Source organism: Elephas maximus, chromosome 21 (genome assembly GCF_024166365.1).
Source record: "Elephas maximus indicus isolate mEleMax1 chromosome 21, mEleMax1 primary haplotype, whole genome shotgun sequence".
NCBI classification, from domain to species: domain Eukaryota; kingdom Metazoa; phylum Chordata; class Mammalia; order Proboscidea; family Elephantidae; genus Elephas; species Elephas maximus.
Genome location: NC_064839.1, coordinates 33,669,995 through 33,692,719, shown reverse-complemented (window position 1 = coordinate 33,692,719; position 22,725 = coordinate 33,669,995). Strand labels below are relative to the sequence as shown.

The 22,725-nt window shown below is 55.0% G+C and overlaps 2 protein-coding genes across 2 annotated transcripts in view; one reads left to right on the top strand and one right to left on the bottom strand.

The window, feature by feature from the left end:
* The window catches only part of KCTD19 (potassium channel tetramerization domain containing 19), a 33,212-nt gene extending 22,367 nt beyond the window's left edge, over positions 1–10,845 (top strand). Inside the window, exons 6-16 of the mRNA XM_049864754.1 lie at positions 1,168–1,378; positions 2,848–3,008; positions 4,519–4,622; positions 5,500–5,642; positions 5,835–5,918; positions 6,373–6,490; positions 6,889–7,516; positions 8,796–8,984; positions 9,124–9,278; positions 9,611–9,712; positions 10,608–10,845. Of these exons, the coding sequence (XP_049720711.1) occupies positions 1,168–1,378; positions 2,848–3,008; positions 4,519–4,622; positions 5,500–5,642; positions 5,835–5,918; positions 6,373–6,490; positions 6,889–7,516; positions 8,796–8,984; positions 9,124–9,278; positions 9,611–9,712; positions 10,608–10,721 (2,009 nt within the window). The 3' untranslated portion in view covers positions 10,722–10,845. The remainder of the gene's footprint in view (positions 1–1,167; positions 1,379–2,847; positions 3,009–4,518; positions 4,623–5,499; positions 5,643–5,834; positions 5,919–6,372; positions 6,491–6,888; positions 7,517–8,795; positions 8,985–9,123; positions 9,279–9,610; positions 9,713–10,607) is intronic.
* Positions 10,846–11,311: 466 nt separating this feature from the next.
* On the bottom strand, positions 11,312–19,691 carry PLEKHG4 (pleckstrin homology and RhoGEF domain containing G4). The gene is made up of 21 exons (XM_049864753.1): positions 19,155–19,691; positions 18,931–19,000; positions 18,728–18,851; positions 18,553–18,646; positions 18,372–18,469; positions 18,198–18,288; positions 17,928–18,026; positions 17,681–17,829; positions 17,395–17,533; positions 17,184–17,300; positions 15,485–15,667; positions 14,729–15,231; positions 14,408–14,654; positions 13,545–13,634; positions 13,246–13,467; positions 12,983–13,153; positions 12,728–12,905; positions 12,209–12,325; positions 11,826–12,062; positions 11,545–11,740; positions 11,312–11,462 (listed from the first exon to the last, which is right to left on the bottom strand). Exons 1-21 carry the CDS (start codon positions 19,689–19,691, stop codon positions 11,312–11,314), a joined length of 3,813 nt encoding a protein of 1,270 aa, XP_049720710.1.
* Between the last annotated feature and the right edge of the window lie 3,034 nt (positions 19,692–22,725).

Sequence of the window (22,725 nt, the reverse complement as noted above, 5' to 3'; positions counted from 1 at the left end):
GGAAGGTCTCGTACATGTGAAGCTCGCCTGCACATCAGCAGACAGTTATCCCCTGGGAACAGGCAGAATGGGACCTTAGATAACATCCTTTCCTTGTCTCCAGGCTCAGCTCTCCCAGCCCCCTCCCCAGGGAAATGGAGCCCCTATCGTATTTGGACCTGCAACGTGTCTGTCCTAGGGTCTTACAATCCACTTAAGGGGGTGTGAGTTCAGAACCCTCCCCCAGTGGCTTCTGTTCCTCTGAGAACATGGGTCATTGTGAGGGGGGTGGAGTGGTGCCTACTCCACAAGATCAGTGTGAAGATGAAATGGAACTGTGTTTGTACACGGACTCTGTAAGCCATGCATCAACCCCCAGCCACAAATTGCCTCTTTTACAGCACCCTCACTAAGGGGAACAGCTCTGGCATCCTTGGAGATGGACAGACCTGACCTCCAATCCCAGCTCTGCCCATGCCTCTGCAGTTTGGGGAAAGGTGCTTAATTAGCCTCATTGGGCACAATTTCCTCATCTGTGAAGTGAGGGTAACACTACCCACCTTGACGGGTTGCTCTGAGGAATGGAAGTAATCCATGAAAATCAGCAGCTTGCCTGCTGGTCCACTGTCTCTGTGGAGCAGGGCCTGGTAGGCTGTGATACTGTATTCTGAGACACTGCCCACTGCAGGAGAAAAAGCTCCTGGCCCACAATCCAGCAACCCAAATGCCCAGCCTTAAAGGCACACAACATCCTATGTCTCTGGGGGAAGGTCTGCCCAGGAAGGTCCATGATAGGGCCTGGGAGTTTGGGAAGGCCATAACACAGTGGGCTGTCCACTGGGTTGCTGGTCTTTACCCATGGACATTTAGAACAGAGCCTGGACCTGAGGAAGATTCCTGCAGAGGTTGAGGCCTGATGACTGTATACTGAAACTTAGATTTTAGTGATACAGTAAATACTGATAGAGTGAATGAACCCCTCTGCCTCAACAACCCCCAAATAATTTGACCTCTAAGCAAAAATTATATTGATTTTGAAAAGATCCAGATTTGGGCTGTGCAAGGGAATAACCTCACTCTAAGCCCCTTTAGTACTAATTCAGGGCAACAGTAGGAAGCAAGAACCAAAACTTCCACTACAGCTATAGCCATAGGGGGTCTAGGAGTCACCCCCTTTCTTTGGCATAGGTGGCTGTTCCCGGACCTCCTGCCCTCCCCCGAGCCCTGGGAAGGGGGGTCGCACAGCTGGCCTGGAGTCCACGAAGCCCCTGTATGTGATGGCCTTCGGTCTGCTTGTCAAGTACCCAGACTCTGCGCTGGGACAGCTGCGCATCGAGAGCACACTGGATGGAAGCAGACTGTACATCACGGGGAATGGAGTCCTCTTCCAGCACGTCAAGTAAGGCCCTCCTTAGAGAACAGCTTGGTCCCATCAGGCTGGCTGTGTATTTCCCTAGGGACCAAGACCAGCCTTTCCCATGAGCCAGATGGAAGTAGTGTCCTTGGGGTAAACCCATTATTCTAGCCACTCCACCACCACCACGAGATTTGGACCTCAGGGTAGAGGGCTGGTGCCAATGGAGTTGGGAGGATCCTCCAGGTTCAAAGGACTATCCCATATTTCTGTTGTTCTCTGCAATCTCTGCAGGTTCTAACCCTGCACTAGGTCTGAGAGGACTGGGCCATGACCTCAGGGTGCTGAGTACCCCTCCCCAAGCTAGTGGGGCATGCAGATCCTCCTATACCCACCCATGGTGAGCTTCCTGAATGTACAGAGGCCAGAGCTGGGGCAGGCTTCCTGGAGGAGGTGATTCCTGGCTCTTGCCTTGGGGGATGAGTGCTAAATATTCTACTAGTGCAGGAGCATGGATCCCAGTTCCCTTTTATAGAGGATGAACTGAGGTCCAGAACAGTGGAGCTGCTGTCTTAGGGTCACAAAGCACATCGGTACCAGCATTAAAGGTAGAAGTGTGTTTTACTGAGCCCCTGGAGAGAGGATTGGCCACCTCAAGCACTGCTTTGCCCTAAGGCTGTCAGTTTGGTAGTGTCCTGACCGCTCACACAGAGTTTGGGTAGCTCCAAATGTTTCTTCATCCTCTTCTGTCCAGGAAGTATCAAGCGGAAGACAAATGTACCCTGTTCTCTCCAAGGGACCATTCATCCCTCTTCCTCTGAGGGTCATTTGGGGCATTCTTGGTGGAGGCCCTGGTCTGAGACTCCTCCCTGCAGTGGGTTTGGCACAGAACTAGTGGAGGAGCCCGAGGCAGCCCAGTGCAGCAGAGGAATGCTGGGAAGGACAGAGCAGGGGGCCACTCTCCTGGCCTTGGGCTGTGGGGCTGTGCTGCAACATGCCCCATAACACCTCTCTTTCTCAGGGCTGTCCCCCAAGCTGATGTCACAGAGGACAAATACAAGTGCCTTTAGAGGGAGAGTTCAAGGAAGGGGTTGATGTTTAGACCCCCAGCTTCTTTCCTGGGCACACAGGGTGTTAGTAATGTGCTAGGACCATGGCAGGCTGCTCCATAGCAACTGAGATGTCAGGCAGATACTTACAGGGGCAGAACGGGAGTGGCTGGACTCTGGCCTGGTTTCTGGGGCCTGAGACAGGGCCTGGAGGCTTGCAGTCAATCAGTTTAGGAAACTTTGCTGAAATAGGTCAAACTCAGCTCCAAAAGAGTGAGCCTATGTCCTGGCTTGCCCTCCTATGAGATACCTCTAGACTTCCAGTTAAATGAAGGAAATTATGTTAGTGATGCCAAGTTTGAGCCAGTGTCATGGCAAAATACCCTGACATGCAAAGTTTCCAGGCTGGAGATTCTCTGGGGGTGGGTGCTGAGGCTCTTGATGACAGGCCTTTCCTCTGCACAGGAACTGGCTGGGGACTTGCCGGCTGCCCCTGACAGAGACCATTTCTGAGGTGTATGAGCTCTGTGCCTTTCTCGACAAGAGGGACATCACCTACGAGCCAATGAAAGTGGCCCTGAAGACTCATCTGGAGCCGAGGACTTTGGCACCCATGGATGTGCTCAGTAAATGGGGAAGCTTCTTGGTTTGAATGTAGTGTCAGGAGAAGGTTTGGGCTATTGAAGAGGAGAGATGAGGCTGGCCAGAGCCAGGATCTATGGGTGGATGACGGGGGGAAATCCAGACCAACAATTGTGGGTTTTGCCTAAAGGGAAACTTTCATGTTACATCCTGATCCTTGCCCCTCAAGCCCACAAGTAGTCTCAAGCAGTTGACACTGGGCCCGTGTGTGTAATATCCAGTGTGGGGCATACAGGTCCCCACACGCAAGCCTGCTCTGGCTCCAGGAGCTGACATGCTCTGCTCATCTGGTCCTCACAGCCATCCAAGTCAATTTACTAGATGTAGCAGAGGTTCACTGAGGTAACTTGCTCAAATTACAGTTAGTTAGTGGTCAAGCTGGATTTGAATCTGAATCCAAATCCAGTGCTGTTTTCACCAGCTACCCATGACCTCTTATTAACACCAGCTGCCCATGACTCCCTATTAACAAAAGTTTTTGGGGGCAAGTTCAAGCTGTATAATTATTATTATTGCCTGACAGCAACATTCAACTTTTATTGAGCACCCACATATACATGGAGGCCCTGATAGCACAGTGGTTAAGTGTTTGGCTGCTAACCAAAAGATTGGCAGCTCAAGTCCACCAGCTGCTCCTTGGAAACCCTGTGGGGCAGTTCTACTCTGTCCTTTAGGGTCGCTGTGAGTTGGAATCGACTGGACAGCAATAGGTCACCATATACAGCACAGAGGTAGACACTGGGGGTATAGAAGTGAGCAACACAGGCCCAGTCCCTCTCCTCAGGGAGCTCGCAATCTAATCATATACTATACCTTTTATCTGCTGGCTATATAATCTAGTTATATACCCTTCACTCATTACAAAGCTCACTAGAAACTGGTTCCCAAACATCAGGAAAAAAAACCTTAGAATATAATAAGAAAAATGTCATGGGTTCATCTTCACAGAATAAAGCAGAAGAGTGCCGCCATTCTCCAGACACGCTTAGAGGCGTGGTCTCTGTAGAAGTGGTGATCTGATGAGAGCTAGCTCTGACATTTGCCAGTCCAGAAGCACAAACGTAGAGAGGACTCCCAGCTCCAATCTGAACAGCCATATGAAAAGTTATACACCCAGGACACACGTAGCCAGAAACCAGAGGCACTTGGCAACGTAGGTGAACAGGAACATCAGCCCAGCTTTCTTGAGAGACGTGGGGCAGGTGAAGACCAGTGCCCTTGGAGTTCGGATTCCAGAGGGCTTTCCCTCCCCACTCCAAGTCACCAGCTGACCTTCAAAGCTACTATTCTAAACCCACTTCTTCACCCAGAAAACTGCATGGTGAGCAGCAGGGATGCTTGGTGTCAGGGATTTCTGCTGCTTCTCAGAGTAAGCAACCCAATATGACTGATGAAGATATTGAGTCTTAAGATGCTGTACCTTATTGACCAAAATGCCATACCTAATTTCCCCTGCTGGCCATGTGACCTGTTTCGTCTTCTTGGTTTCCATAGATGAGGAGTGGACAGCAGAAATCACTGTGCATTCTCTGCAGCAGATCGTCAAAGTTTATGTTGGCAGTCACTGGTATGCAACCACTCTGCAGACCCTGCTGAAGGTACTGCTGGTCGAGGCTGCCCTCCTTCCCTTTGGTTTTCCCCACTGAGCTGCTTTCCCCCCTGTCACCTGACTCTCAGCCTCCAGCGCTTGCTTAGAACAAGGACATACCCCCAGCTCCACTGCCCAAAGTGCTTTTATCATATGAGCAGAAATAGAATGAGCAGCCTGCTGGGGAGGCCCGCAAGAGCCTGGGTAGGCATGGTCCCCAGACATCCTTCTAACTCAGAACTGAAGCCATTCCCGAAGTTCACCTTTCAGCCAAAGATTAGGCAGGCCTATAAAACAACCAGTAACATGTGAGGAATGTGCTTCTTAGACCAGTCAAGTATACTAGACCAAATGAGCAACACCTGCCCAAAAACAAAGAAAAGAAGGCAGAAAGTGACAGGAAAACTAGAGGAATGGAACCGGGGAAGCTGGGCTGGGAAGGGAAAGCAGGAAGTGCTGACACAATGTGGGGATTGCAACCAATGTCATGAAGCAATTTATGTATAAATTTTTGAATGGTAAACTAATTTGCTCTGTAAACTTTTACCTAATAAACTTTTACCTAAAGCACAATTAAAAAAAAAAAAACGTCTGGGTAGGGAGGAGGCCAGTTCTGAGGGGCCTAGACTGAGCCAGGAGGCAGGGTGAGGTTCCAAGTGCCTCAAGAGGGTGGCCTGGGGATCAGCAAAACTTGAAGCAGAAGTGATTGCGTCTCTCTGGGTGCTCTCCTCCCCACTATTCCTCCCTGTGGCAGGTAAGACAGGGAGATGGAGACCTCACGCCTCTCTGCTCTAGCATGGTGGGGAAAAGGACACAAGAGAAGACTGACCTGCCCCTCACTAGAGAGCCAACCCTTTGGTCTGAGTCTCATGCCCAACCCCTTCCAGTATCCAGAACTGCTGTCCAACTCTCAGAGAGTGTACTGGATCACCTATGGACAGACCCTGCTAATCCACGGGGATGGCCAGATGTTCCGACATGTCCTCAACTTTCTGAGACTTGGGAAACTGTTTTTACCACCTGAATTTAAGTAAGTGAAGCAAGAAAATCTTTTGATAAAATCACTGAGGCTTATGCTATCCCTCTTGTAACAAAAGGAAACCTGAGTTTGCTGCCTTCAAGGATGAAATTATATTATTTCCAGTGTTAAAGAAGGCAGCTCTAGGGACTTCTGTTCCCACCCACACTCCCACTCAGTCCAGCATCTCCTTGCCATTTGCAGGGAATGGCCCCTCTTCTGCCAGGAAGTAGAGGAATACCAGATTCCATCCCTCTCTGAAGCTCTTGCCCAATGTGAGGCATACAAGTAAGGAAATCTTGCCCAGGATACCGTGTTCTGGTGACATCTTTATGTTCCATCTTTATTTGGGGAATCCTGTTCTAAGTCCCAGTAACCTGGTGGCATAGTGGTTAAATGCTATAGCTGCTAATCAAAAGGTCAGCAGTTTGAATCCACCAGACACTCCTTGGAAACCCTATGGGGCAGTTCTACTCTGTTCTATAAGGTTGCTATGAATTGACTCAATGGCAACGGGTTTGGTGGGTTTGGGTTCTAAGTCCCATCTCCCAGTAAGACCTGATCTCCTTGGAGAGAGGGTGGAGCAGGCCCAGGATTGGCCAACGGCTTAAGTAAAAACCTTCAAGAGCCACTCTCCTCCACTATCTAGTGTTAGTTCCCAGGGAAAGGGCAGACCAGACCAACTGGCCAGCGGGGTGGCAGGAGCTTCTGCTTACTAACCAACCCCTCTTGGGTTCTGCAGATCATGGACTCAGGAGAAAGAGACTGAAAATGAAGAAGCTTTTCCCATCAGGAGGTTGCATGTGGTGACAGAAGGACCAGGATCACTGGTGAAGTTCAGCAGAGATGCCAAAGAAGAGGTAAGCCCCAGCCTTCTTTGGTTTGCCCTCAGGGAAACCACCACAGGACTTAGTGATGGGAGGGGTCGGGGAGGTAGGCCCAGCTACTGAGGGGCATGGAAAAATGAAAAAGCAAAGTTCCCAACATAGTAACTGGTTTCTAAATCTTGAAGAATGTCCAGGGAAGTGTTGGCCGTTCATGGCCTAGGACACCGACACTATCTCCTGTTGGTGCGTGAGGCCCCTGGGCCAGCACCACCCCCGCTCAGACTGAGCAAAGCCCAAATGGGTGACCCATGTGGGGAATGAGATTGTTCTGGATGAGCAAGCAAAGCCTTGAAGTGCCAGCTTGTTAGAATCTGGGCTAGGATTCAATGTGGAAGCACATGCCTAGAGCTGCTGTGTCCTTCTCTCCCCAGACTACAAGCTGCATGCCTGTGGAGTTTCAAGACTGCAGTGACAGGACACCATGGAACAAGGCCAAGGGGACCCTGACCAGGTCCAGCCAGGTGGAGGAGGCTGAGCAGTACACTCGGACCATCCAGGTGTCCCTGTGCCGAGCTGCCAAGAGGACGGGCAACCCCAGCACATACTCACACTGCCCTGGCCTATGTGCCAACCCCAAACACTGGGGAGACCGCCCTGAGAGTCCTCCCAAAAAGAAGTGTGCCACTATCAACCTCACACAAAAATCTGAAACCAAAGATCCTCCTGTCACACCCATGCAAAAACTCATCTCTCTGGTGAGGGAGTGGGACATGGTCAATTGCAAGCAGTGGGAATTCCAGCCACTGACAGCCCCCCAGAACAACTCCTTGGAAGAGGCCACCCTACAGCCCCCCACAAGAAGTGAGGCTGCTTCCCAGCCCAGCACCTCAGCTGCCTGGAAAACCCATTCCACAGGCTCTGAGAAAGACCCTGGTCCACAGGCAGTGGCTGGAGCTGGAGCCACAGACAAGCGACCAGAGCCAACCTTCAAGCCATACTTCCCCATAAAAAGAGCTGTCACCCTGAAGGACTGGGGCAAGCAGAGGTCAAAGGAGAGAGGTGAGTCCTGTCCCATCCTTGACCTAAGTCTCACTATAACAGAGAAGTCAAACTCCTTGGCCAAGACCACAGAGTGAGCTAGTGACAAAGTGATAACTAAACTCCTCCACTTACCAATGTCAGCTCTTTGTAGGCAGCAGACACAGAGGTGACTGGCATAGGGGCAGGGCTTGAGGGGCCGAGGTAATCACAAGGTGATATGATGAGGGCCCCGGATAGGAGGTACCTAGGAGGTGGTAGGGGCACAGAGGAGAGTGGGGCTGGGGAGTCAGTGGGGAAAAAAGAAGAAAAAGCACAGGTGTTCGTGGTCCAGGTGGAGGCCAAGCTTCACATGGAGAAGTAACAGGAGATAAGCTGAAACATAAGGAGGACAGGTCTTGTGGGCCACATTCACAATATGGCACTTTGTCCTGATCCTGACGGAAGGGGCAGCCACTGAAGGGTTTTAAACAAGACAGCAAAAGACACGGTCAGTGGGCATTCTAGATGGCTTGCTCCAGGAGCAGAGGAAATGCAGCAGGAGGGGAAGTGTTAGAAGTTGCTGACTCCATTCCAGGTGAACAAGTTAGGCAGTTTAGGGGAGGAGAAAGGGAGGGACTCGGCCAAGGAAGGTGCCAGGTTTCCAACTTGGGTGTCAGCAAAAAGGGCGGGGTGGACAAGAGTAGGAGTAGGACTTGGGGGAGAGGACACAGTGAGTATAAGCTGCTATAGGACATCAAGTGGAGAAGCCCCGGAGGCAGGAGGGTCTATGGAACCAGGGTGAAGAGGGAGGTGTGTGTGTGTGGCAGAGAGGTATGCTGAAGTCCTCCCCCACAATATTCTGTTGCCTTCCCTTTAGTTGGCTCAGGTCCTGCCTGGAGGGGCAGGCCTACGTGGACCTGCTGCTGTGAGCCTCGTGTTGGTCTGTCAAGTATGCCCTTCTGGGGTAGACATGAATCAAGGTTCACCCAAAAAGTTCCTCTCATTTTATAAAAAAGATTTCCAGTCCCCAAATGAGTTATGATTGGCCCTATTTGATGCCAATCTTAGTTCAACACAGGACTTTGGAGAGTTCCTTGGAGCTCTGAAATTCAGGTTATGGCTTGCAATGATTTCCAGGCAGTGAAAAGAAAGGCTGGGACAGGCACCTGCCAGCCCAGTGTGCCACTTCTGAGAAGGTGGAGGCAGCAGCAGCTGGAAGGGTGGGGTGACTAACTCTATTGGTCTGTCACCAGAGGGCCCCTCCCTGCTTGGGCTTAAGTGGCTTAACGAGAGCCCCCTCCCTACATTGTTTCCACAGAAAGCCCTGCCCCTGAGCAGCCTCTGTCTGAAGCCAGTGAAATGGACAGTGCAGGGATCATCCTCAAAGTGACCCACCCTCCGGTGGTGGGCAGTGATGGCTCCTGCATGTTCTTTGAGGAGAGCATCGTGTATACCACACAGATGAACCTCAAGCACACGTCACCCGCAGCCAGTGTCCAGCCCCGAGGTGAGCCTCCTGGCCATGCCTGGCCCTGCACTTCCCAGGACACTTCAGGGCACAGCCTCCCTTGAGTGTCTCCCCAAGGCTGTCCTGAGGCCTTAGCCATGGGCAGGTGTGGCCACATCCACTCTCCCTCCTTCCACAGAGGTGACTTTCTTGAGTCTCTCTTTGTCCTGGGAAGAGATGTTTTATGCACAGAAATGTCACCGCTTCCTGACTGACATCATCCTGGATTCCATCAGGCAAAAGGACCCCAAAGCCATCACTGCCAAGGTGGTGTCCCTGGCCAACCGGCTGTGGGTATGTGTGACAGGCCCCAGACCCTGGGGCACATTCTACTTTCTCCACTCTGTCCCCTGCAATAAGTGGTGCGAAACCAGAGGAAGCATGCAAGGACAGGTCAGGGAACAGGTCAGAGGAAGAGGGTAGAAGAACGGGCGGGGCAGGAAGGCAGGGTAACTACATCCAGAGCGCACCTGGCCAAGGGGCAGGTTTGGTATGTCAGTGCCCCCCCACCCAGGGCCACTGCAAGCCCAGGCAAGCCCCTGCTCTGCATCCCACTCTGAGGGGCTGTGAGCACATATATGTCAGGCAGCTGCCCCCAGCCCCACCTGACCGAGGGCTCTTCGCAGACCCTGCACATCAGCCCTAAGCAGTTTGTGGTGGATTTGCTGGCCATCTCCGGCTTCAAGGATGACCGGCACACCCAGGAACGCCTGTACAGCTGGGTAGAGGTGAGCACTACCCATGCTCCACTGGGAATGGCAGCCCATGGAGGATCCTGCCCAAGGGCCAGGCCTGTGCACCCAGGAGGCTAGGCAGGCAGCCAGGCTGCTGGTCTTGGTGAGGGAAATACGACGGCTGAAATTAGCCAGTCCACACTGGTCAGAAATAAGTATTCTGGCCCCTGGGTTTTACAGTTTTCCTCCAACAATACCAACTTTGCCTTCACCACTAACAACTCTGGCTGCACTGGGGAAGCAGGTACTTTCGGGGTACAAAATCTGTGGACTGGGATTCAGACCTTTTCAACCATGACACCAACACTTCACCTCTTTAGCCATGATGCCACCATTTTTGATCATACGTTCCTTTCCTCTTTAAGCTGTTTTGATGCATTCTTTACAAAGAAAAGGAAAATGTTCAATAAGAACAAAGGAACCACCAGGTGATTTTGTTTTGGATCCCTGAAAATAAGTTTAGGGTTTGAAGTTATTATTTTAACACTGTAGGTAAAAAAAAAAAAAAAGGTTTAATTTAGCTCATTTCTCATGAATCTGGCAACCCAATAATTAAATGAATCGGAACGCGTTTCACCATAGCTACACTAGTACTCAGTTCCTATTAGGTCTCTGGCTTGTCTATTAATTATAACAGTGAAGTCAACACTGATAGCTGGAAAGTAGAAAACCAGGGACAGAAAACAAACATTTCGGGTCCTCCAGTCATTCTGATCAAGTCCTTGGTAGCCATTTCTAGCCCCCAAGCCTGTGAGATGCCTTTGGGAAGAACTGAGGCTGCGGATATCAAAGGTCCCAACAACTGGCTTGTCCCACACTTGCCCCATGGGGGGACCCCTGCCTCCCCAGAGCTAGGAGGCAAATGAGTAAGACAGGTTTTTCCTTCCAGCTCACATTGCCTTTCGCCAGGAAATATGGCCGCTGCATGGAACTGCTCATCCAGAGAGGCCTGTCTAGGTCTGTCTCCTACTCAATCCTGGGCAAGTACTTACAAGAGGGCTAGGGTGCCCAGAGATGTTGTCCCATAGACCCCCACTGGCCAAGGCTCATTTTAACTGGGGGTGCCCCCAGAAAGCATGGGCCTACCCAAGGGTGCATATCATTCTACTTTTTATTGTAAACAAATAAAAGAGTAATCCATAAGTCAAGGTCTGGACTCCCTCTCCAAGAAGCCAAAGATCAAACAAGTGATGTAATTTTTGACAACTCTAATTGAAAGCTGTTCAAAAGGCATTGAGTCAAAATAACCAAACGACTCAGGAAAGAAGGGACTGGGCCTGCAGAGCCCAGACAGGGAAGGCTCAGGGCCCAATACGGGTGGGCTTGCCCCTAAGTTTGGGAAACTTGGCTTCAGGTCAAGGCCTGGGAAGCAGCTGCTGGGCACCCACCTGTCTAGGATGCTCCACCAGCCTAGAGCGTGAAACATTAGCTCTAGCCTAATCTTAAACCCTAACTTGGGGTGCAGGGGCTGGAAAGGGGGGACATGAAAGGGGGACACACGAGGCCAGGGGCCGGGGATCCAGGTGCTCGTTCAGGCAGTGCAGCCAGACTTTCCCAGAGAGGCCCCTGTGGTCTGTCCAGTGGGCACAGATATCAGAAAGGGTAGTCAATGGGGCTGTCCATGTGGGCAGGGAGGACCCACAGGCCAGCCACACCCTGGTTACAGCAGATCCAGAGAGAGGGGATGTTTCCTGGAGCCACAGACTGCTGGATCCACTGACCATCTTCAAGCCTGGGCTCAGACCTGTGGTGCCAGTTGGGGCATGAATGTCAGTTTCCCCAGCTCGTGGTCTAAGTGAGGTCTCTGGGGAATGGCTCTGGCCTACCTGCCTCCAGCTCCACCTAAAGGAAAGGTAGCCAGAGACCCAGGTTGGGCTGGGGAAGGGCTGGTAAAAAGGGCACTCACATAGGACAAGTCCTCCAGGCCCCTGCTCAGGGCCTGCCCTGACACACAGCTGCTGTCAGAGCCACTGGAGCCACTGGCTGATAGGCACTGGGACGAGACTTCTGAGTCCTCGGGAGCTAGGGAGAGAGACTGGGTAAGCTGTTGGCAGGGGAGGCCCAGACCCCAGGCCATGCCCTCCTGCCTGTCTAAGCCCAGACATACTCAAAGAGGGCTGGCTGCCCAGCTCTGCTTCAGCTTCCAGCAGTGCTTCCTCCAAGAAGTTGGTGGCATACAGGGGCCAGCGGAGGCCCAGAAGAGCTGGGTCTCTGTACAGGTGCAGGTTGAGGGGCCCCAGGACAGAGGAAGAGGCAGGGTCTCCAGGAAGGGAGTTGGAGGCCCCCAGGTAGGGGCTGTCGTAGTCAAGCGGGGCCACAGCAATGGAGGCCCGAGAGCGAACTTCTGCATAAAAGGGAAGGTCTGGTGGGGACAGGCCAGAGCCCAACCAGGCCTGAGGTCCCAAGGGGAGCTCAGGCCAGGGCTGATGGAGACTCACACTGCCACCCAAGCAGCTTTCCTCACCCCCACCCCTGTAGGCAGCCCACTACCTCGGTACTTGAGGACATAGTTGATGGTACGGTCATTGATAGCTTCCTCGCTGGGGGCAATGTCCTGGAAGGCCTTGTTCCCCACACCCATGGACACCATCTCTGCCATGCGCACCTCTGAGTAGAGAGTGAGCATGAGGTGGAGCCTGTGGACATCAGCCTTGCCCTTGGACCTCTATCCCCTCCCTTAAATGAATCGTTCCTGGAGACCTAGCTGATTATCTATCCTGTCCTCTGAGCCTTTCTGGTTCCTGGCTCTCTCCTCCAAACCTTCCCTTTTAAAAATGAGGCTCCTTTTAGAGGTTAATACTGTATCTAGAGTCAGACATGGTGACAGCAGGACTGCCTGACTTTGAAGTTCTTTCCCCTGCTGGCTGCTGCTGCTGGCCTCTTCCCCACACAGCTGCTGAAGGTACCTTCCCAAGCTTTCCAGGTCCCTAGGCTTTCCCAGGGCCCCTGTGGGACAAGGTAAGCCCTCTAGGGAGGAGAGTGAGGGATGAAGTAGGGACAGGGACCCACCCTTATTGTGGACTGCCTGCCTCCAGAGCAGGCGGGAGATGTCCGTGGTCCAGGCCTGTTTGGTGGCTGAGCTGGCAGCCTGCAGCACAAAGGTGTCCCTGGCCTTGCGACGACGGAACCAGATCTCAAAGCTCAGGTTGCCATCCCCACAGCTCTCAGTCAGGCCAAGGTCTGCCATCTGTGTGGCCAAGGGAGATGGGCTTGATGAGGTGCAGGGGCAGGGGCAGGGGCAGGGGCAGGGCTGGGTGGGCCTACCTTGAAGGAGCGCTTGTAGGCAAATGTGTCGATGCCTGTGGGCCCACGGCGAGGCTTGCTGAAAAGCAGCAGCTCCTCAAAGAGGAAGACGCGGCGCAGGGACTTGTGGCGCCCAGCACGCACCGTGAATTCGTCTTGTCGCACCAGCTGCCCCTGCTCCTTAAGGTTAACCTGTCAAGGAGGGGCCCAGTGGGTGCCTGGCCCCTTCAGCCCTTTCCTTCCACACCCACTGCAACTGCCCACCAAGGCCTGGGTTGACTCACATCGCAGCCCTGAATGGCGTCCATGGCCAGCAGGTCATTGCCGTGCCGCAGCTGGAAGCGCACAAGGCTCTGGGCCGCCCGCAGGGCACTGAGCTCCGGCACTGGGCCCCCGCAGGCCCGCGCCAGCTCCTGCAGCAGCAGAGCATACTTGCTCATGCGCTGGATGGGCTTTAGCAGGTACGAGGCCAGGTCCAGGTGGTCCCCCAGCGCTTGCTGCTTATCCTGCCAGGGGAGTGGGAAGCCATCAAGAGGCTTCAGGGTATTCCCTTTCCCCCACAGTCCCTGGCCTGCCTACCTACCTTGAAGAAGGTGTGGCCATAGCTGGTCATCAGGGCGTCAGAGCAAGGCTTATTCTTGCTGTAGAGCGCGTACATCCCAAACTGCACCCTCTGTGGGGACAGGTGGCTCAGCCTGGGTGTGATGGGGCCAGCTCCCAAAGGCTGGCCTCCCCCAGGCCTGGCCACTCTCAGCTTGAGAGAACCAAGATGCCAACAGACACCTTGCAGGGAAGTCCCCCCAGATCCAATCTGCACTGCTTCAAAGTGGGGGCAATCTGGCAAGAAAGGGCATGTACCAATGGGGGCTTGTCCACAGGCCATCTGGGGAAGAAGTCCCATCTACCCCTCAGATTCAGCCTCCCGGCTTCACCTCTGCCCCACTCACAGCTCTGAGAAAGCTCTCTGATCTCATCTCACCCCAGACCACTCCTCCTCTGCTCTCCCGACTCAGCTATGATGGTTTGTCTCTCCCTCAACCACGGGGCCTCTTCCCTGACACAGGGCTTTGCACTGGCTGTTTCTGCTGAATGGAAGGCTCTTACTCCAGCTCTTTGCACTACCTGGTTCTCCCTCCTCCCTCAGGCCTCAGGTCAAATATTCCCTCCTCAAAAAGGCCTTCTCTAACTGCTCCCTAAAGTGGGAACCACTGCCCCACCAGTCACTCACAATTACATCCTGGTTATTTTTCTCCTAGCCCTGGTCTAGAATTATCTTTTTCATTTTTATATTCCTTCTGCTAAACTATGAGCACCCTGAGAGACAGGGACTTTGTCTATCTCGTTCATAGCTGTTCCCAGCACAGGGCCTGGCACCGAGCATGTGCCCAACAGCTCACTGCTGAGTGTGGCAGAATGAGGTGTGGGCGTGTGGCCCATGGGGCTTACATGGCGCAGGAAGGCATAGGCCACTCGGGGCGGATGTCGGGTGCAGGCCTCCAGCTCCCGCAGGAAGAACTGCCGGTGGAAGTCTCGCAGCTTCTCCAGGTTGCCAAAGAGGTGGGCACGCTGGCCACGGAGGCCCTGGGGCACATCAGGGCGATCCAACTCAGGGAAGTAGTTCTCCATGGTGTAGTCAAGGGCACGGACATATTCTCGCTCCGTGGCTACCATCTCCGCCAGCACCAGTTGTAGCCTGCCAGGTAAGAGGAATTAGGACCCAGGACTCCACTCTGCCACTTCCCTCCCTGCCCTGCCCACTGCCTGTACCTGTTGGGGCTCCTGGGCTCAGAGGTGCCTGGTGGAGGAACAGTGGGGGATGACCCAAGCTGGGCACCACCCCCAGCCTCCGGTCCATGGCAGGCAGCTGCAATGGTAGCGTGGTGGCAGTGGTGGGCAGGCTCACTGAGGCTCTGCCCCAGATTCCGATCAAAGCTGTATGCCTTCCTTAGGGGAGGGGGAGCATGTGCAGCTGGGACCCTGCTGACACACAGGCTACTTCTGCTGCCTGTTGGTGGTGCCTTCAGTGCAGCCTCTAGCTTCTGGTCCAGGGCCAGCCAGGTATCCTGGCACCGTGCCCAGGCCCAGCGGCACTCCTGGCGGATGCCCTCTGAGCCCAGCCCCGTGGCCAAAGCCCACATCTTTCGGAAGTGGGCGGGAGGCAGGTCAGGGTGCTTGGTCCAGTGCAGCTGCAGCCGCTGTAGCACAACCCCTGGGGGCTCCAGCTCCAGCTCTGCCAACACCCGTTGGCCCTCCTCAGCCCATGTCGAGGCCTGCAACACCAAGGCCAGACAGACATTGAAGGCAGAGTCCACTGAGACCACGAGCCTTCTCCTCTGGCCACTCCTTACCCCCAGAGGATGCCAGCCCCAGCCACATCCCCAAGGGTTGGATTTTGGAATCAGGTTGAAGAAAAGGAAAGAGAATAGGCTTGGAAGGGCTCTAGCCAAGACGGAACTATGGTGGGCAGCCATCCCTCTGGCCCCACTGACCACCTGGAGCCAGGGACAGGGACCCCTTGCCCACCTGCTTGAAGAATTGCAACAGTTTCTCAGCATCTGCCAGCCGCTGGTGCCGCTGGGCCAAAGTCCTGGAAAATTCAGTCAGCTGGGCTTTCAGGGCCAGAAAGCGGGCTCCAGGGGAGCCCAGTTCAGCCACCTCCCAGCCAGCCAGTGGCTGTAGAACCTTCTCCGCTTGCCTGATCTGCTCCTGGGAACAGAGACCAGGCTCAGCCTGCCCAGGCCTGTTAGTCCAACCTCCAAGCCCAGGTTTTTTCCACTGACATCTGTATCTACCTTGTCAAATTGTTCCTGTAGTTAAAGAATTCCCTCTACCCTCTGGCCCTCTAGCTCCACCCACCACCCTTCCACGACCTTCTCTCTCCCTCTGCTCCTTTTCACAGCCAAACAGAATTGCCTATCTTTCTCACTATTGCCACTTCACCTCCTCCAGCCCCACTTCCGCTCCGTCCCAGCACTTCTCAGTGCTCAGCCCTCTCTCTCCTAGGGCTCCCCGACACCTCCTCCGCACTCTCCTGATTCTCCTCGTCCTCCTCTGGGGGTTCATCCTCCTGCTTCCCTCACTCCCAGCCAATCTTGTGTGACCACATGCCCACATGCACCAAGTAACCCTTTCCAGCCCAGCCTCTCCTCTGAACTCCAGGCCCAGTACAAGAGACTCCCCCTCATTCCCTCACAGCCATCTCAAAGGCACACCCAAGTCTGGAATCATGCATTTCCCACCCCCAGAAGGGCTCTGTCTCCTGGTCCCTCTTCTCAGGGAACAGCATCCATTTGTCCTTACAAACTGCCTCTCCCTTACGTCTTCCTACATATGTATCTACCATGAAACCCAGTCAACTTCTCAAGTCCATCTCCCCTGCTACCATCCTGGCCAGAGCAAGCATCCTTTTCTGCCTGGACCATTGCAACTGTCCCTTCTTTGGACTTTCCACATGCATCCTCCAAGTCATTATCAACCCAGAAACTAGTGTACTTTTTGAAGAACACGGACCTGGTTATATAACTTTCCTGCTTAAACCTTCCCACGGTTCTCAGGATACAAATTCCCCCTCCACAGGACCCAGTGATCTGGCCACTGACCACTTCTTTAGCCTCATCTCACCCCACTCTCCTTCTGCTCTGTGTCTCAACCTCATTGGCCTTCTTATGTCTCCTCAAGCACGCCATGCTCCCTCTTGCCACAGGACCCTTGCACATGCCGTTTCCACAGCCTGGAATGTCCCCCTAATTCCTAAGCCTCTTCTGCCTGGTTGACCCCAATCTATTCTTTGATTCTCAGCTCAAAACTACTTTCTCAACGAGAATGTTCACACGTTATGAAGAACATAACTAATGTCACTGAACAGCTTGAATACAAATTGTTGAATAGAAACTTAAACTGCTGCATAAAAACCTTCACCGAAAACATAATAAAATGTTTTTTTTTAAAGTATTTTTTGAAAGTAGCCTGCCCAGACATCCTACTGGGCCGGGTCTTTATTACATACTCAGGTAGAACCTAGAACCATCTGCAATGCTGTTCTCCAGAGCTTTTGTCTCACTTTGCAAAGAGACATGATTGTGAACTTTTGATTACAACTGATCTCCGTTGGACTGTCAGATCTAAGACAGCAAGGAATGGGTCTGCTTTCAACCACCTCTGTATTCTTAGTCCCTGGCACAGCGTGCCAACACCTGAAAAATGAACAAGTGACCAAATTCACCTGGGCAGCCCGGTCCAGCTCCTGAAAAGAGCCCTTGGCCTGGAGCAGCAAGTCCAGTGAGGATTCCCCTGGCTCCTCCAGTGCTGGCCAGCCCACCTGCTGTAGCCACACTTCAATCTAAAGGGATAGAAGCAGAGAAGGTGAGAGCTGCTAGGGGTAGGATCAGGCTTGGGATCTGGGATGAGCTGTGCCTTGACCAAGTAGTTACCACCTGGTGCAGTACACCCTCCTGGGCCTCCAGCGCCTGTACCAACTCCAGAGCCTGGACTCGCCGGTTGCTTTGCAGGGTCAGTTGGTGCAGCAGTCCATCCACATGGCCATACAGCTTGTCAACCTCATCCACTGCCGTCCTGGTGCAGGGCACACGGTCTTAGGAGCCCTTGCTCCACCCTACCCTGTCCTGAAACCCACAATCCTGGCTGGCTCTGGGCCAGTGGCTGGCATGGGATGCTGTGGGCTGGGCTAGAGCAAGATCTGGGAGTTGGGCTGGCACCTACCTGTAGTCTGGGCTCAGAGTAACCTCTGGGGCTTCCTGCTTCAGCCATGCCAGCTCCAAGCCCCCATGGCACTGCAGCCATGTCAGCCGTGGCGAGTCTAGCACCTGCTGCATCAGGACTCGTGCCTGCCGTAGCAGCTGGCTGACTTCCTGGGGTTGAGGAAAACAGGCAGGGCAGAGGAGGTGGCCATGGCAGAGCAGGAGGGAGACAGGGAGCATTTTGGGAGGTTTCAAAAGGAGACACTCACCCCAGACTCCATGGGCCGAGGTATCGCATTCAAGCTCTCAATAGCCCCCTGAAGCAGGGCACAAACCACCTGGCAGCTCTGCAGTAGGGCTTCTAGATGCTGTGAACAGGGGACAGGCATGAACAGAGCAGAGCTCAGTGGTGGTCCCAGGCAGCCTGGATTCCAAGCCACTGCACCCAGCTTTGCCCTGCTCAACCCAGACCATCAGCAGCTTCTCCACTGGGCCAGGTGGCCTGCATACCCACCCCATGCCCCACCCAGTGCACTGACCATCCGGAAGTCTAGCCAGGCCTGGTGGCAATAAGGCAGGCCTCCTCCTAGGGAAGTGGGCAGCCCCATGGTGGGGATGTGGGTCAGCAGACTGTGATGAGAGGATACCCACTCCAGCTGCAGGAGAAGAAGGTGATGTGACCCAGACCTGGTGGGGAAGTGCCCCACCCCTACCTCTGCCCCACTATGCTCAGTACCTGCAGCCTGGAAGGCACTTCCTCTGGCATCTTTCCTATTAGCAGCACCTGGTGCACGGACCCTGGAGCTGCTACCTGCAAGAAATCTGAGCTCATCCCTGCCCCAACACTGCGTGAAAAGAATGGGGGATGGGGGGCAGCTACAATGCTGTACTCACCTGCAACTGGCTAAGCCCCCAGAAAAGAGAAGAGCTTGGGGGGCAAATGCGGGCATCCACCAGCACAGTCAGTCCCAGAGCCTGTACTTCGGGCCTAAAGGGGTAGACTTCAATCAGGATCTAATTCCAAGGCCCTGCCCCCTCCAGGTTCCATCTTCCAGCCCTCTCCCTTGACCTGGGGATGCTTCGCAGGTAGAGCAGGAGGCGGACGAGCTCACGGCTGCTGCACTTGGGGTGAAGCCAGGCTGCACTGTGGGTGCACAGAAGCAGCACTGCCCGGCCTTCTGCATCCCGAGTCCCTGGGGTGGGGGGGGGAGGCAGTAAATACCCACCCAATGGCGCCACCGCACCTCCACTCCCCTAGTCCCTGTCCACTACCTGGCAGGGTGGCCATGCCACTGGCCAGCAGTTCGAAAGCAAGGTCTTGGGCCAAGAGGCAATCAGTGGACTTGGGGGGACAGGATCCTCTGAGATCTTGGGAAGGGAAATGGTTAAGTCTACAATGGGCCACCTACCCAGTGGCTTCTCCCCAAATCTGGGCTCTGGCCTGAGTAGGGTCAGAATCATCCCAAGTCTCATCATCCACCTCCAGGCATCCCTACTTCCTTCCCAGGTTTCCCTGATCCAGCCTCACCTGTCTCCAGCAGCTCTGATGCTGTCTCTGACAACGGGTCTCCAAGGTCCACAGGATTGCTGTCCAACTTCTCAGGGCCCAAGCTGGCTGCCACTACCCTGCCTAGGTCCCCTGCCAAGTCTCCCACTTGGCTGTCACTCCTAACCTCGACCAGGCTGAGGTGGGAGGACATGGGGCGTAGGAGGCTCTCCACTCCAGAAGAGGCTGGGTCCTCTGACTGGGCTGAGGAACCTCCTGATGTGCCCTTCTGGCCATCCCCTGACCCATCCGCAGCCATCACTTCTGGGGGTGACTGAAACTTCCCGGACATCAGGCTGCCCTGCAACCCTTCACCCTGAGCTTCCCCTGCTGGTGATCGTGCAGTATTGGGGTCCTTAACCTCAGTGTCGGGTGTGGGCTCCTCCTCATCCCAGGCATCCATGAAACTGCACACAGCAAATCTCCAGTCGGTGGAGTGGCCCTGAAAGTCCAAGGACTCATCCCCATCCTCCAGGGGCCTTTCCATTAACCCCTTCCTAAGGGTGGGTCTGCTCAGGACCGAGTGTAAGAGGGGCTGGCCCCTCGAGGTGAATTAAGGCCCCGGCTCATGCAGGAACTGAGTTGAAGATGGTCGGGTAGGCCTCGGTGGGCAACGCTGGTAGACGCAGGAGGCGCCAGTGTAGTGTTGGAGCGCAGAGGGCGCTGACGCCAACACGGTTCAGACCTGGGGAGGAGGGAGCGCGTCGGGGGTCTCCCTCCTGCCCAGGCCCCGCCGTCCGCGCTCACAGGGGCGTGCTCGGGGGGAGGTCCGCAGCCGGGACCACGCGCTCCCGGCCACGCTTGGTAGGCCTGTGCCCCGTGGGATGGTCACGGACCTGGGCGTGGCGCTGCCTCGTGCTCGCGCTCCCACCGGCTCAGCCCGGCCTTCGCCTCCGCCCGGGAACCGGCGCGCGGCCTCGCTCGCCAGCCAGCTACGCTCACGCCCGCAGAACTCGCCGCGGGGAACCGCGAAAAGGGAGCCCTCGAACGTACCGTACCACCGCGGCCTCGACGGCAGGTACGGCGCGGCCCGCCCGGCTTCCAAGGGCGCCGCCTCCTGGCCGCGGAGGAAGGGACGCGGGGCCGCAGATACGCGGAGCCGCGCCGCCCCCTGGAGGCGGGAGGACAGAGCCGCAGCCTACCCGCCAGTCCCGACGGCAGACGCCAGTGGCGGGAGAGCACCTAAGCGCCGGCTTCCGCAGCGCCCCTACCCGCCGCCCCCTTCGCCCTCACGGGCGCAGTTGGCTAGGCTCCAGCTTCCCGCGGGGCCCGCCGACTTTCCTCGCTCAACCTCGGCCTTTCTGTCGCCGGTAAGGAGCAACGACTAACGGCCGTTCCGCCCCTGCCCACTCCCCGGGCCTGGCGAAGGCGCAGAAGCGGCCGTCCTCTGGGGAAGGTACTGTACGGTCGCGCGAGGGTGCGTGAGCTTGTGGGTCCGCCTGGGATGGGAGGCAGGAGCTTGCAGGGGCTTCTGCTCTTGAATGCACACAGGGAAAGGCTATTATGGTGGGGGCTGGAGGGCAGCCTGCCAGCCACCCTCAGCGAGACAAAAAAAAAACTAGAAGGACAGGCTAAAACCCCCTTTCTCCTCACAGCCTTCAAATCTGACCCAAAGAAGAAAGTGTGGGTTCAAGGTTCCAGGGAAGCCCCTCGAATGAGACTCCCGGAGTCCAGACCTGTTGCTTGAGGCTGCAGGGAGTCGGTAGGTGCATCTTCATGGAGGGTGGGGGTTATTGCAGCCCCCCCCATCTTCCTTCCAGTCCCCAGGTACCACGAGACAGGTTGAATGAGCCCATGATGGGATGGGGGCTGAGGGAGGGGCAGGGAGGCCTCTGGGATGGGAGCTGACCCAGGCCTGCCGGAACCCACCAGGCTCAACCCTCCACCCCCACGTATTCCCTCACTCTTTCATCACCCAAGGCCCAGCTAAGGAGGCTGGTGTTGAGGTAGGGGGTCCTGGAGCCAGAGAGACTAGCCCAGGCCTGGCCCCTCCACTTACCTGCTGGGGGAGCTCCAGCAATGCTCTTCTTTTTGAACCTCACTTTCCTCACCTATTTAAAAAAAAAAAAGAAAGTCATTTCTTTCTCCCAGGTTTGCATGTCAAATGTCCCCTCACTACCAGTGCTGGGCTGTGCTCATGCCCACCCTTCCTTTTGCCCTCAGTCAAGGGATCCTGTACTGGTGAAATGACTTGTGAGATCACTCCCAGCTCTAAGGTTTGGGGTCTCTTTGGGGCATGTGGGCCTGGCCTGACTCTCCCCAAAATTTGTGGGAAGATTGTGAGAAGGTTGGCTGTGTGGCCAGAAGGCGCTGTGCCCACAGAATGTCCAGGCCTGGACAGGAGGAGGTGACAGTAAGGGTAATGGCTTCCTTGGCTTTAAGGCAGGCACCTCCTTCATGAGCCCAGGGAGGCTGCTGGAGGAGGGGACCTGAGCATCTGGGGCAGGCACAGTGGGGCCAACAGCAGCCCCCCTCCACCCATCCCAGCTGCTATATCAGCACGTAGAGTCCAGACTCCTGGACAAGCTACCGAGGAGCCTTCTTCATTGGCTGGTCTGGCTTCCAGAAAGGAGACTTGGAGTTGTCCTGTCCCAACCCAACCCCTGGCTTGACTGTCCTCACCCGCTTCTAAGCTACAGTGAGCAGCTGGACCAACCTTGGCCCCTCCCCAACTCTGTCCGAGGGCCACCCCCACTGAGTCACTATCTCCTGCTGCCTCCCTCCCCTCTGCTGCCCACTGTCTCTGCCCACCCCCACACACCAACCAGGCCCTAGGATTTGGCAGGCACACACACCCCTCCCAATGCCAGAGGCAAAGAAGAGACGTCAAGCCACAGGCCATAGCTGATCCAGGCACTCCTGGGCACAGGCAGACAGGTTCAGGGACAGGCACAGAGACACTGAGACAGAGGCAGGGTCCAAACACCAAAACAACCCAAAGCCTTTGCCATTGAGTCAATTTCAACTCCTAATGACCCTATAGGACAGAGTAGAACTGCCCCATAAGGTTTCCAAGGAACAACTGCCCTGGTTTTTGCTTCCTGAAAACAGAGTATGTGTGTTGTCCATGTCTATACTTTGGCACCCAGCACAGGGCCTGGCATAGAATAAATTCTTAGGGGTGCCTGAGACTGGCCACCCTCCCCCTGCCCTCCTGAGGCTCCCATCTGTAAGCTGAAATGTAAAGCAGAGTCACAAATTGAGGCAGTTTTAGAGGCAGAGAGCTACAGGATACACAGCCCTGGGACAGCAAAACTACACACAGAAATGGGGACAGGCTGAGGCCGGGTAGGGAACAGTGGGGGTACTGGGCCTGGAGCCGGCCGGGCCAGCCGACCACAGCAGCCTCTGTGGGCTGAGCTTGCAGGACTGAGCAGTGACTCATGGAGCCCATCTCTGTGGCTCTCCTGGCAGCAGAATTAACACACAGCAGCCTTTTCCACTGAGGTCATACAAGGGGGATCAGCCTCCCTCCCCTACCCCTTCCCCAAACCTCCCTCAGCCTCCCTGTTCCTGCCATC

What these genes read in the sequence shown, in the direction of transcription:
- PLEKHG4 (XM_049864753.1), bottom strand. Translation starts at nt 19,691, where the DNA reads ATGGAAAGGCCCCTGGAGGATGGGGATGAGTCCTTGGACTTTCAGGGC. An exon ending in CTCGGCCCATGGAGTCTGGG is followed by an intron (nt 17,830 to 17,927) that starts GTGAGTGTCTCC and finishes CCTCAACCCCAG; the next exon opens with GAAGTCAGCCAGCTGCTACG. An exon ending in ACGCCATTCAGGGCTGCGAT is followed by an intron (nt 13,154 to 13,245) that starts GTGAGTCAACCC and finishes CCTCCTTGACAG; the next exon opens with GTTAACCTTAAGGAGCAGGG.